This window comes from Corapipo altera, unplaced genomic scaffold (assembly GCF_003945725.1).
Source record: "Corapipo altera isolate COAL_440 unplaced genomic scaffold, ASM394572v1 45, whole genome shotgun sequence".
Classification (NCBI taxonomy): domain Eukaryota; kingdom Metazoa; phylum Chordata; class Aves; order Passeriformes; family Pipridae; genus Corapipo; species Corapipo altera.
Genome location: NW_020884877.1, coordinates 17,666,154 through 17,679,866, shown reverse-complemented (window position 1 = coordinate 17,679,866; position 13,713 = coordinate 17,666,154). Strand labels below are relative to the sequence as shown.

Below are 13,713 nucleotides of genomic sequence, written 5' to 3'. Positions count from 1 at the left end.
TGTAAATTTTGTTTCTAAAAATACATTATATGGACTGTTGATCCCAGGCAAATGCTAAAAAAATGCTGTATAGTTATTGTTTTTTAGATTGTTATGCATTTTGAAGCTAAGACAGATGTACAAAAAGATGCAGTTTTTATTTTGTATTGGCAGCTTCCAAATATTTAGTATCTATTTCCAAGAGCTGCAATTAGTAAAGCATCCATGGTACTGAAATCCACACATCCCACAAGCTAATTATATTTGCAAGGTCAGATTGAATACATATTTTCAGAAAAATAAAGGGTTATATAAATGTGTCTTCTACTTGGCTGTTATATCACAGTTTGTTGATCTGGAGTATAATGTGTACAATTCACAAATTTGTCTGATAACAGAAAGTGGTGTGTGATTGTGTTTATTTTACTAACCAGTATATTCACAGCAATCACTTCCAAATATCTCTCCAGTAAAGATGTGTTAATTACAAAACAGACAAGGTCTTCTATTATATTAAAGCTACTAACAAGAAGACAGCAGGAATCACACATGTAAATAGCATCATCAACCCCTATTTTAGTCCTCTGTTTTGATCTGTGAGTTGCGCATAGACCAAAGGTGCTATTAAAGACTCAGTATATGAAATAGGCAGCATTATATGAACAAAATTTATTCAACAAGAAAACAGACCTTTAACATGAATTTAACAAGCCTGAGAAATTATAAACTCTCATATGCTGCAGATTCATGCAGTGATAATAAACAAAAAAGGAAAGTAAGAGGTTTCCTTAAGCTAGCCAAACTGCTAATGGTTTTGTTATAAGCTGTCTGCTGTTGAAATGACCTCTGAAAAGTCTGAAGACACTTACACAAGGAAAAATTAAATGGTCAGAGTGGTGAAAGAGTTGCACAATGGAAGCGCATTAAAAAAACCAGAATCTACCTTCATATTTCTGGAAAACATCCCATTGGCATAGACTTTTGTTCAACTTTTTAATGTCTTTTCAGAAAGGGAATTTAGCATGAAGCTTGGAGACTGGAGTTTTTACTAAAAGATACATGCTGCATTAGGTAATTCAAGTACAATGAAAGCTTAAAATTTTTGGTTGGGAAATAATGACTTCTTACTAACAAAAATCTAAGAAATTTAGTTGGGGGTTATACTGCTTTTAATTAATCCTTAGAATTTCTTTGTTCAAAATACTGTGTCAAAGTTTCCGTTGTAGAATATGGGGTGACCGTGTTTCTGTCACCTGATTGCATCATGCTGTACTTTGAAATACACAAATGTAGAGATGAGACTTCAGCTTGTACACACCTCCAAGTGCTCACTGGGGCTTTTTTCTTGAATCTTACTGTGGCATAATTAACACCTACTTCACCCATTGCTCATTAGTACACTGGACATTAATGAGTCTATTTTTTTTTAATGTAATCCTCTAAAGGCGGGACTGATTTATGCTCACTGTGAAAAAAGCAATTGCATTTCATAGAAATAAATATGTAGGATTTATTGTTGTATTTATGTTTTTATTGCGTATTAGGTCTAAATTTAGCCTTCAGGTTGCTGAGCATGTTAGTTTCTTTAAGATGGTTGCTATAGTGATAGCAGCAAATTCCTTTAATCTTAGTGTAGTTAAAGTATTTAGTTCCCATTGGTCATTACAGTGCAACTGAGATGAAAAATATCATTTGCTCACATACTTTTTGTACCCCTCTGAGATTGTAGGAATTGCGGTTTTATCCCTTTTAAAATCATAACATTTGCGATTTGTGGTTTTAATTTTTCATACCACATTCTGTTAGATTTCTGTTTGTTCTACTTTGGAAATACTTTCATGTCATTCCTTCAGGAGGACGGATAGAGAGAGCAGTATTTTTCCAAACAGATAGTACGTGAAACATATCGGAAGTTACTTCAGGTCAGGGTTAAGATGCTAGAGGAAAATTCAGTATCGCTCGGAAATATTTTAGCAACTCATTCTCATATTTTAATGTGAAATTTGACTAATCTTGAGAACACTAACTGAAATGTTGAATTTTCTTATTGAAACAAAATTAAATAATTTTTTTTTTATTTTGGATTCTCCTTCTGTTTTACATGACTCAAGTCCCAAAAGAAATCCGTGCTGGATGATGCCATTCTTTTTGGATAAGCTCAACATTGTCTAGTGAAGCTCTTCATTAAACTGAGATCTAAAAGTGTGGCCATTAGTTATAAAGCAGCTCCTTGTCGTTCTAGTATACTGCCAAGTTCATATTCTTGCTCCTCAGGGTAAATTTTTGCTTTCTTGGGGTTTTTTTCCCCTTATGTAACTAGTTTTGGGAGAACCTGTGTGGATTTCTTTGTTGCTTTGCTTGACTTTTTAATTTATACTGCCTGTTTGTTATGGTTGGGCATTTCCAGGTGTTCATAAATTAGAGCATCTGGTTAAAATGGAATACAGAGATATATACAAAAGCTTATCCACAAGTGTTTTGAGACAGAGAAAAATCTGATAGTGCTAAAAAAGGAAAAAAACCCCAGAGTTATTTTGTACGTTACAAGAAAGAGTGTATAGATATGTAGAAACTGTTTCAGATATTTTTGAGAATAAATTCTTTTAAATGTAATTCCTTTTTTTTTTAGCATTGGTGTCAGATAGCATGCTTCTGCTGCATATTAAATCTGAATTGTGAGGGGTTTTGTCCAGAAAAAAAATATCACTGTCAACTCACTTTAATTGGGTCACAACATTTTTAATAAGACCATTTTTGGAAGGTTTTCTGCATGCAATTTTTAAACATGACACATGCAGATGGATCTGGCCAGCAGCTGAGAGTCCAGGCAACAGCTCATAGTGGCACCCAGTCACTCAACACCACTGTCTCAGCTGGGTCTCAGAAGTAAATACAACAGGTGATAAGTTGGTGGGCTCTTTCAGTTTACACCTGATAATTTATTTTATTATAAATACTTGCTGATTCACTTTATTTCCACATTAATGACCTCAATATTTATCTTGTAAACCTGCATATGTAGTTATTATTATTTGTGTAAATGGAGAGGAAAATGCTGGAACAAGGTAGGAGACTCGATATCACTTTCTCTGAAGACTTTTAGTGACAGTGGTTGATTTCTTGTTTTCACAACATAAAAGATTTGGTTCAAATCTAATTCCTCGAAATACCAAACCAGCCATATAAATGAATCTGTTGTTGCCCAACTCATAGTATAAAGTTGAAGAGAATAAAATTATAGAAAAGCTGTTAAAAGGAGATTTAAATTATTTAGTTTATTGAACTAGAGTAGCTTTTCAAACATATGCAGACAAGATGCCTGCAAAGTCTGTCTGGTACTGTTTTGTGGAGGTACAAGGCTGTACGTGCACTGGTACAGTAAAAGTCTGGAACCTAAACAAGAATTCTTATCTTGCAGTTATAACCTGTAATGGTGAGGATCCAGTAAGAGTGGGTTTGTGTGTATTGTTTGTACGTCCTTAGGTCTGTTTCACCTCATATAGGTGTTGGATAGGGGTGTGGTGATTATTGTATGGGACCGGGAAATTCTGTTTTGAAAAATTTTTGCAGACAAATTCAGCACAGGACAGAGTAAGAATCAGTGATGGGTTTACTTTATTTGTAATGAAATAGCACTGAATGCTACCTACTGTGTACCTTTAAATCATAAATGACCTTGATTTTCTTTTACTCTGTTTTTCACTCGTGAGCATGACACTGACAAGGACTTTTTAATCCATCAGACAGTTTATAGACCCTTTCGTAGTCACAAGAAGCAAAAAGCATCTGACTAGAAGGGAATACATGGGGCAAGTTCCTTGCTGGCTATAATTTTGTTGTCATTTCAAGTATTGTGGTAGTATAATTGATGTGACAGGACTGGGCTTTAGACTTGGTCCCTTAGCTTGTGCTCACTTTCAGTTTTAGTCTCTCTCTGTCATTCATTTTGATTGGATGAGATTTAGGTGACAAACATATGCATAGCTTTGAAGCTTAGAGTAAATGTACACAAAATTCAATGTTATATGATGATATAATGTATATAAAACTTCAGTTCCATGGAAAAGGTAATAATTGGTGTCACCTTACAATACAAGGTAGTGTAGTGTGCTGATCACATAGCCAGCAGGAGGCTCTTTTTTATTAATATTATAATTAAATGATTTTCTGGATAAAGGCCAAAAACAGATGAGAGTTGATTGTGCCTTGTCCACTGTTGCTTGGCTCTATTAGTTGCATTTTATAAAAAGAATTGACTTGACATCTTGTTTTTACAGGTTGTTATTGATGCCTTCAGATTGATCAATGCTAATATGATGGTCTTAGGACATGAACCAAGACAAACAACTTCAAATCTGGGTCACTTAAACAAGCCATCTATCCAGGTAAACCCAATGCTGATAGTCCTGTAAATTTCAAGATTTATTAATTAATTTGGGGGAAAGGTACCTAAAAACTGTAGGTTACAAATTATTTATTGTTCTCTATAGCATTTTTCCATGCTTTTATAATTGATGGGATTCATCAGTGGAGATATATATGTGAGGGGTTTAAAATTCAGCCCTAAATTAGCTACTTTAGTGGGAATGAATGTATTAAATGTGTACAGCAAAGATTCAAGTACAGATTTATGGAAATGCAAACTTTTAAAAATGACAATTGATGACATAACATGTGATGCAAGATAGTTACTGTTTTCAGTCCTGCAATTTAAAAACTGCTGCTTATTAACATCTCAGCTTTAAGATAAGTAACTTTAAGTTACTCTCAAGTAAATTGTGGAAGAAGTTCCCTCTTCATCTTGTCTTTTTACTGTATGTTTTTAGAGATTCTTGCTTATTATGTAATCTAGACTAAACCTGGTATTGTGTCTTAAATAATTAACTTCTGATTTTTATGTAATGCAGTAATTTGTTGGAAAAATGGTGGAGGAGAATATTCCGTGGATAAAATGAGTGCGCGATTGGCTTCTGCTGTAATGTTTCTGTTGAATACACATTTGTGAAACTTAAATATTCAAAGTTTGATTTCTAAACTTGACTTCGACTAGTAAGACAAAAGTTTTGGTCTTCATTAAAGCAAGCCTTTATTTTGAGAAGTAGCTCCTGTCCTGAAACAAGTGTTCTCTGGAGTAGTTAATGCTTGTATCCCTGTCATTCTTCTGCCTCAATGTTTTTTCCTTTAAAAACTTACCTCCTTTACTGTGTATTCTAAAAGGCATGTGTACTTGGAACCGTGAAGCCCAATCCCTGCTTTTTTGTTCTGTTACTTGAACAATAGAAGTAATATTTGCTGAATAAAAGTCCAAGAAAAAGACCATGCACTAGTTACAGCAGAACTGAAATAAAGGCTGAACTTCTGCTGTAAGAGTGCCATCCTTTATGAGGTACTAGACTGCCATACCCCTGTCTTTCAAAAGAGCAGGTTTTTTGTTATTAATGTGTTGAAACCCTTTATTTATAAAAAATGCTAGCAAAAAAAAAGTCTTTAAATTAAAGTGTCTGCTTCAGGAGGCTCTTTTTATTTTTTAATTGGTTAAAACTGCAAATAGTCATGAATATGAAATAAGGAGCTAGTACTCTTGATTGGATGTAGGCAAGCCCATGCTTGCATGTTTCAGGGCTTTTCTAACTGGGCTTTCCTAGACCATGTGTAATCCTTTCCCTTGGAAACCCCTGTAATATTGTTCAGCTTCATTATTTTAAGATCACTGTCACTACAGCATGGCATATTTTGGCCATGGGAGTTTGGGGTTTCTGTTGTTGAAGTGGGTATTTTTTGTTTGTGTTCATTTTTTGCACGGTGGCAGTGAGCTGTTGCAAGTGTCACTGTTAAGCTAAAAATCATAGTTTTAAATGACTCTGTTCTTAAAACTGCAAGGGCTCTCACAGTGTTGTGTTGCTTTTATTTTAGGACCATGAATAGAATTCTGACCCAGTTGAGGACAGAAGCAAACTAAATATTTATTTCAGCTAGGCCAGAAGCAGGAATTTCCTTAAAATCTCAGCAATAAGAATAGTAGAATAGTACATGCCTTGACTTTGTTCCTTCCTTTGTGTGTGTCTGTGTGTGTTTTTCTTGTGTTCCCTTATCAACAGCTCTTTTTACAGTTGCTTATTTTTTACATTTGTCCACTCTTTTCAAGAATGGGTTTTGAAAAGGGAGAGGAAAGGAAAGGATAGTGGGAGAAGGCAAAGATATTTGTCTAATTTTAAGAGCTTGAGAAAACTTCCTAAGTATCTCTAATGCACCCGAGTTTAGAACACCAAAATTTCACATGCAATCATTTTGAGTGGGATAAGAAGATGGTAGTGGAAACTACTTACTGCTAATAGTTTCAACTATAAATTACTTGATTGATGGTAAGACCTGTATTTTACAATTTTAATTAGAATAAGTGGACAAGTAATGGTTATCTCTAACTGCTGTTCTCATAAACATAACTGTTCAAGTAGTTTTCTGTCTTTGTATATGTGTTTGCAAAAGAAATGTGTTTAAAATGCATGTGAGAACATTTTCAGCTTTCATACAGGTAATATTGGAATGCTGAAATGTTAAGTTGCGTAAGATGCAAATGCACATTCATTTTGTATAGCTCTAAAACATATTTAAATATAAATAGGTGGAATGCCTGAAACATAAGAAATACTTACCACTAATTCAACATATTGTATGTATGATTTATCATATTTCATTTGTAAATGTATACTTCATTTATAAAATTTTATTTGACAATTAGACAATATTAATTGTGATGAGGATTATCATAGAATTTTTAACCCCCCCAAATATTAATCCAAATCACCCTTGGGTCATAAATTAAAAAAAAATAACGCACATAAACAAAATAGAAGATAGATGCATACAGCTATCACTTATCCTAATCTCAATAACTCAGGCTGTGATGTACAAGTTTAACAAATTCACAAAGGGCATAGTTATAATAAAAAAGTGGTCTTTTTTTTAATTTAAAGTTAAAAATTGGCTGTAATATCCAAGGTTGATTTGATGCACATAGTCTAACTGATAACTGAGGTCTTTACTCACTACTTCAGGTATTCTCTCTTTGTGTTGTACCTTTGAGAATGAACTGGGAATGTTGACAGTGGTTTTAAATAAATAGATAGCTAATAGTCTTTTGTTTGTAACAGAGTCCAGTATTTTAATAGAAGTGATAATCAAATTTATTGAGAGAGGAAGGATTTGAGAGAAATATGTTTGTGCATATGTATCGGTCAAATGTTTGCAGGCAGTTACCATTTTTTCTTATTATAGTTGTTACTGTGTGAAGAAAATCTGTGGTTTAGAAATAGAAAGCATAACTGTCAGTAAATGAACACTAAAAGAGAAATAGGTCCAGGTATATTTACTTGATACCTACTTGTTATCTCTGTGTATTTGTTTGTTTGTTTTTTCTTTTATTTGAGTCATGTTTGAAGGTGGTTGTATTTCAATGAGCTTTTCCCTTCTAATATTTCTTCATTTCAGTGGAGGTTAAATTTTTCTCCTGAATTTTACAGGCACTAATTCATGGACTAAACAGACATTACTACTCCATCACCATCAACTACAGGAAGAATGAACTAGAACAGAAGGTAATTGTTTTGGGTTTTATTCAGAGGACAAAGAACATTATTCAAACTGTTTAAGATTTTTGGCAATATTCTGATTTCTACTGCTGTTACTTTTCAGTAGTTGTTTTAACTGTCTTGGAGTAGATGGCTTCTCTTCCAGAAAGCACTTAGATATGTAGTCATGATGATGAAACTTTCCAAAACCACATTCTAGTAACCATATAAATACTTTGATAACACTTTTGTCCACGTATTATGGAGAGTCCTTACACTGTTCTCTGCACTTAACTGGTTTGTGCAAAGTTTCATGTTTTCAGTGATGAAGCTGAAAGACCTACTAGCTGCCTTAGTTTTTCACAGGCTAGAATTCCTGAAGCTAGGAGCTCATGTTTTCCAAAATGGAATTGTATAACCAAGGGATGTTGGGGTTTTATTGGCTATAGTCACTTCGACAGAAGGTACTTCAAGTTGATATGAATGGAGCTCCCCAAGACTTTGCTGAATATGAGGAAGTAGTCATGTCCTGCATTTACAGAAGAAATATTATTAAGTGACTTGCAACAAATGTTGTCTGTTCCTTTTGCATCAAACTGCCTCAAGCGAAATCTAACCTGGCCATCAGAACCAGGAAAAGAAACCAGGGGCTGGGGATGGGAGGAAAGAAAGAAAGAGAAAGGTTTATTTATCATCTACAGAAGTTAATTCTTGAAAAGCCAGATTCTGTCCTCAATTATACCTGTGTATGCTTATAGCCTTGCTAGGATTATAAATTGATCTCGTAGCTGAAGTTTATGATAAGATGATCAGAATAGGTTTTGCACTTAATTTGGACTTTTAGAGAGTTACAAGTAATAATAAGAAAAAAAAATTAATAATGGAAGAATATCTGTGCAAATCAGGGAGTTAGAGAGAATTTGTGAGATGCACAACTGTTTTTAGGGCAGTATCAGACTTTCAAGACCTCACCGTTACTGAAAAGAATAATGGATTCAACAAAACCCGCTCTCTCAGGAAATATCTGTGAAGCTTCCAGGGGTTATTGTTTCCATTCAAATGCAACAATATGGCAAATCCAATCTTCTCTGAAGTTCCAAGTGTGTATTTTCTTCATTGACTTTACATAAGTAAGTTATTACCTTTGCAAGTGGGAGAATAATCTTGACCGAGTTAGGAAGACTTTAATCTGTGAGGCAACAACTCTCTCTCACATCTTTCATAAGGCAGCTTCGTACATATCTCAAACCCCCCTCGTGGCGGTGGTGATCTGTTGTCTCCATCTGTGGTAAGAAGAGTACATGCTTCATGTATTAGATTAGGAGCTCATCACACCAAACCATAATTTTAAAATCAAGATAGCCTAGCTAAACTGTCCATATGCAGTTTGCCTACGACTCCTTCTGTCAGTAGCTAAGATCTTGCTAATACAAATTATGACACAAACTTTCAACTCAGTTCATGTGTTTCAAAGCCAGGTTTCTTTGAAAGCTCTAATAGGATGAAACAGGTACTTTTATTCAGCTGATAGTGGTTACAGGTTTTCCCAGTTCTCAAAGATGTCTAGTAAATGTTTGCAAATGGAAGGTAAACTGAAACTTCTTGCTGAAAGGGTTCTCGCTACAGTCCTCAAGCATGCAGGAGATCCATAAAATATGCTTTCTTTATTCATGAAAATACAGAAATTGCCTTTGTAGCTATTCCTTCACTCTTTCAAGAATGACATCCGTGTCAAGTAAGGCATTTCAAATATTTCTAATAGTGCCTGCGTTTACCACCGTCAAAACTCTACAACACTTTATCATGTTATTAGGGCTGTTTATTTTGTAGGAGGACAAAGACACAAGAAGTCATGCTTTGCTTGCTTAGAAAGTTCACTTCATAACTCTGTCAGTTGCATGCATATAGATCAGATAAGTAGTGAATGAATTATTGATTATGAATTTAATCCAAACATTAAAATATTTTTCAGTTTTGTCAGAGGGCAGAAGCTTTAACTATTCCTTATTTGGCAGCTAAAGTATTCACCTTTCTGTTAGCTCTTCTACAATGCTGTTGTGCATTCTCAACCTTCAGCAAAAATACGAAATCCCAGAAAGCAAACCTTCATATTCCTGTCAAAGTAAATGTGGCCCAGGTCTCCATGCCTCATTTTCATATTTAGAGTTCAAGAAGTTTGATCTTGAAAAATGCATGCACAATCTATTATCTACGCTAGCAGAATAGTTCATGGTTGTACTTCCTCTATTTAAACATTGATATTGTAAGATCTTTTTTTAAATTATATTCTTCTTATTATAAATTGGGTTTCTGTCAAAGAGATCTTCATTGTATTCTGAAAGTATTTTCTGATGAATGCTCTAAAGTGGTTTTCTTTTGCAGATGTTGCTAAATTTGCATAAGAAGAGTTGGATGGAAGGTTTGACACTTCAGGACTACAGTGACCATTGCAAACTCAATGAAACAGTAGTGAAGGAGATGTTAGAATTAGCTAAGAATTACAACAAGGTATTCATATCTTATAATGATAGTATAACTGCAGCTGTGTTTATGAAGTGAAAAAACTATTTACTTCATTTCATAAGGAGTTGATCATCGCAAATTTTATTCAGAATGACTGTGGTTCTTAGTAATCAACTGCACATCATTTCTGTCTGAAGCTGCCTATATTAGCTTTGCCACCCGACTTTTTACCCTAAGCTGTCAAAGTGTTTTAAGTACATATTTTGCTTTGAAATATGAGTAATCACATCAATTTTGTATTTTTACTTACTGAAGAGAATATAAGATTCCTGTAGATCAAAATAATCAGTTAATCATATTTTTCAATTCTTCAGTCAAGGACTGTTTGATCACTATAGCACAGTGAAGGTTATCTATCTGTATCAGTCCAGTAGATAGATAAATAATAAATATTTAGAACACATTCCAGAGCCCAATTCAATTTTCTTGTTAGATAAGAAATTTGTTATTGGTGTTGTAAGGAAGAGGAATCACAGCTACTTTTACTGTTTTAATACTGGCACTTAGACTTAGAAATATTTCCTAGAAATACTTGATCTCAACGAGAACTCTAGGAGCAGTAAGCGTGTCAGTCAGTCTTGATGAGTGCTGGGTTTTTTAACTTCTTAGAAGTCCTTAAAACCAAAATTCATTATTACGTTCACTTTTGGTTCTGCTTTACTGGTTTAACTATGTTCAACTATCTTTAACTTTTGATACTACTCATTTCAGATTTTTGCTCAGTAACAGTTTTGTGAATATCTGACAATAAAACCATTCATGAATATTTGCCTTGATCTTTTGCACTAACACTTGGTAATTAAAACCACGTCTGCTGAAAAGCTGAAGTACTTTTCCTTTTGACTTTCTGAAATGTGTTGCTGTTTGATTTTTTTTTTTTTTTTTTTTTTTTTGAGAAAGAGAATTGTATTTTGAGAATCTGTGGCTTGGGGAGAAAGTAAATGAAATCTGAAACACTGACCTTTTCTGTGTTTCTTTCACAGGCTGTTGAGGAAGAAGATAAGATGACACCTGAACAGCTGGCAATAAAAAATGTTGGCAAGCAGGTGAGGTGTGATGAATTAGAGTGAGGTGGAATGATATGCTTCGTTCATTCTAAATACTAATTTTTTTACATGTGCGTAGGTGATTTTAATTCTACGTGCATGATATTCTCAACACTTTAAGTAATAAATTTATTTTTGTTGAAGGTTGAGTAAGGAACTGGGCTTTTGACTATAGGTAACCGACAGAATATCTGCAAGCCACATTCTACACGTGTTTGTATTACATGCTGAGGAGCAGTGTTGAGATTTGGTTTTTCTTTTTTCTTCTTCTTTTGTTTTAACTTCTTCTAAGAGGCATAAAGACATCCAAGTCTGTGTCAGGGAAGCCCAAACTGTGGAGGCTTTTAAAAAGTAGTAATCATGGAAACAAAGGTGGGAGTGTTATTTATACATTATCGTGGCTAAAGAGCCAGCTCACCCCAGTCCTCAGTTCACAAACACACTGTCAGTGCTGTGCTCCGATCCACACACAGGCAAGTAAGCTGTGTTCCTTTGTGTTGGTGCTTGAGGAAAACACTTCAGGGCCATAGCTGAAACTGAAAACACCCACTCGATTCATTCCATCCCTTTGCAATGTCAGGATATAATGTCTTTATAGATAAAGACTCAACAGAAAACTATTTCTGTATTTTATTTCGACATAAAGATTGAGGAAATATGCTTTTGTGACCAAGAGGGGAGCAAAGCAAATTTGTAAGAGCTTGTGTTCAAATTTAAGAAGGACAATGGAAACAAGAAATAGCTTTTAAAATATCTAGTGTGTCCTTAAAGAACCAGTATTTATTGTATTGCTAGTAGCAGTAGAAGAATTTAAAGGATTCTGGATTGCTCTTATGTGTCAGCTTCTAGCAGCAATGTCATAACACATCTGCACTATTGTTCAGTCACTCGTGTATTTCTGTAGCATTCAGAACAATGGAGTTTATGCACACCTACACATACATAAATATATACATATAAAATATGTAAGAAGGGTTGTATTTTAAGGGTTATGAAGTCATCTCAAACAGAACTTGAGCTTCACTAGCTGTTACGCATACATGAAAAAAAAAATCTGTCTTGATACAGTTCTTCAAAAAGCAAAGAAATTTTTTCCTGTTAAAATTTTGAAGTTTTCTTTAAATTAAAAAATTGTTTAGTGAAGTAATTTTCAAGTGGGTTTTTGATGGAACTTAGATAAAAAAACCTTGTAAACAAAGAGCCTCTCACAATAGGACTATAATGTTATTAGGTGCTTGATTTATTAGGAACAGAAAGAATATTGGTGTGATCTTTGAAAATGAGTTACTTGAGAAGGAAAGCTCACACAGATTTCCTAGCATGCTTCTATGTAAACTTAGATGGGTTCATTACATTTTGACAGTAATTCTTTTTTAAAATACTTCTAATTCCCATGCATGATTGTCTTCCATATTTTGATTTCTTTACACAAAAGAATGCTACAATAATACTATAATGAATTTTAGAGATTTTTTTAAATGTGCCTGATATTTTTGCAATATTTGGAGATTAATTACTCAATATCAATTGTGAAATTGAAGAAGTGCATGAATATGATTTTCAACCAGAATAATCTCATTGTTCTATGCAGATGCCCACAAATGCCCACATCAATTGAGTAATGGTGTGTGGGGATGTGTATTTTCAGAAAACTGCTCAGACTTAACATTCAGTTTCTCAGAACATTTGAACAGAGCATTGTACATGTTTTGTGGGTATAGATATGCTAATTTTCTTGCAGTCAACACAACTATTCAAAGACTGTGTTAGATGATGCTTGAGGCTTTACAGGATTAGAACACACATTTGTGCAAAGATCTGAAAACAAATTGCAATGTACCAGAACTAAGATTAAAATATTGGCCTTAGTGAGATGTATAGTAAATTTCACATATTGTGTGTTGTCCTTAAAACTCACAGCTGTCATGGTTACTCTTCAGATGCTGGATAGAAATTTACTTCCTAAACCTATCCTCAACTTAACTGTTAGTATGGACAAATAAAATCTTCTTCATGGAAATTCAGTCATTTGGTAGGTCTTGTTAGAATGGAAAATGTAGGAGCATTACTGGCCTGTGTTCACTAACTCATGGACATCTTAAGTAGTCCTGAAATACATGAAATTCTTCAGAGATGTGTTTCAGTCATTCCTCTCATGGCATCCTTTGTATTTCAGGACCCCAAACGTCATTTAGAAGAGCATGTGGACGTGCTGATGACCTCAAACATTGTCCAGTGTTTAGCTGCTATGTTGGATACAGTTGTATTTAAATAACCAATTTACCGTTTGTGATGCTTTCTGTGTATATTTGTTTATTGTTTCTAATACTCACAAAACAGAGACTGTTGAGGCTCTATTTGATTAAACAGAGACATCTGACTTTTGCAATGTAAGCACATCACTATAACACCTTTCAGTCTCTAATTGTGCATTTGCTTCAATTTCTTTATGTCAGGGTCCTCACAGATTACAAAGTATTCAAGAACACCACGTGGGCAGAAATGTATTACATTTTCATTTAATATTTGGGGGGAAAATCAGTAATACATATATATTTTGATTGTTGCAACTTAATAAAAATACATTTACAAACCTG

The 13,713-nt window shown here is 34.2% G+C and overlaps 1 protein-coding gene across 1 annotated transcript in view; it reads left to right on the top strand.

Annotated features, from left to right (window-relative positions):
* PSMD14 (proteasome 26S subunit, non-ATPase 14) overlaps positions 1 to 13,713 on the top strand; it is a 46,775-nt gene extending 33,062 nt beyond the window's left edge. The window contains exons 9-13 of the mRNA XM_027636992.1: positions 4,257 to 4,364; positions 7,500 to 7,574; positions 9,930 to 10,055; positions 11,054 to 11,116; positions 13,293 to 13,713. Of these exons, the coding sequence (XP_027492793.1) occupies positions 4,257 to 4,364; positions 7,500 to 7,574; positions 9,930 to 10,055; positions 11,054 to 11,116; positions 13,293 to 13,391 (471 nt within the window). The 3' untranslated portion in view covers positions 13,392 to 13,713. The remainder of the gene's footprint in view (positions 1 to 4,256; positions 4,365 to 7,499; positions 7,575 to 9,929; positions 10,056 to 11,053; positions 11,117 to 13,292) is intronic.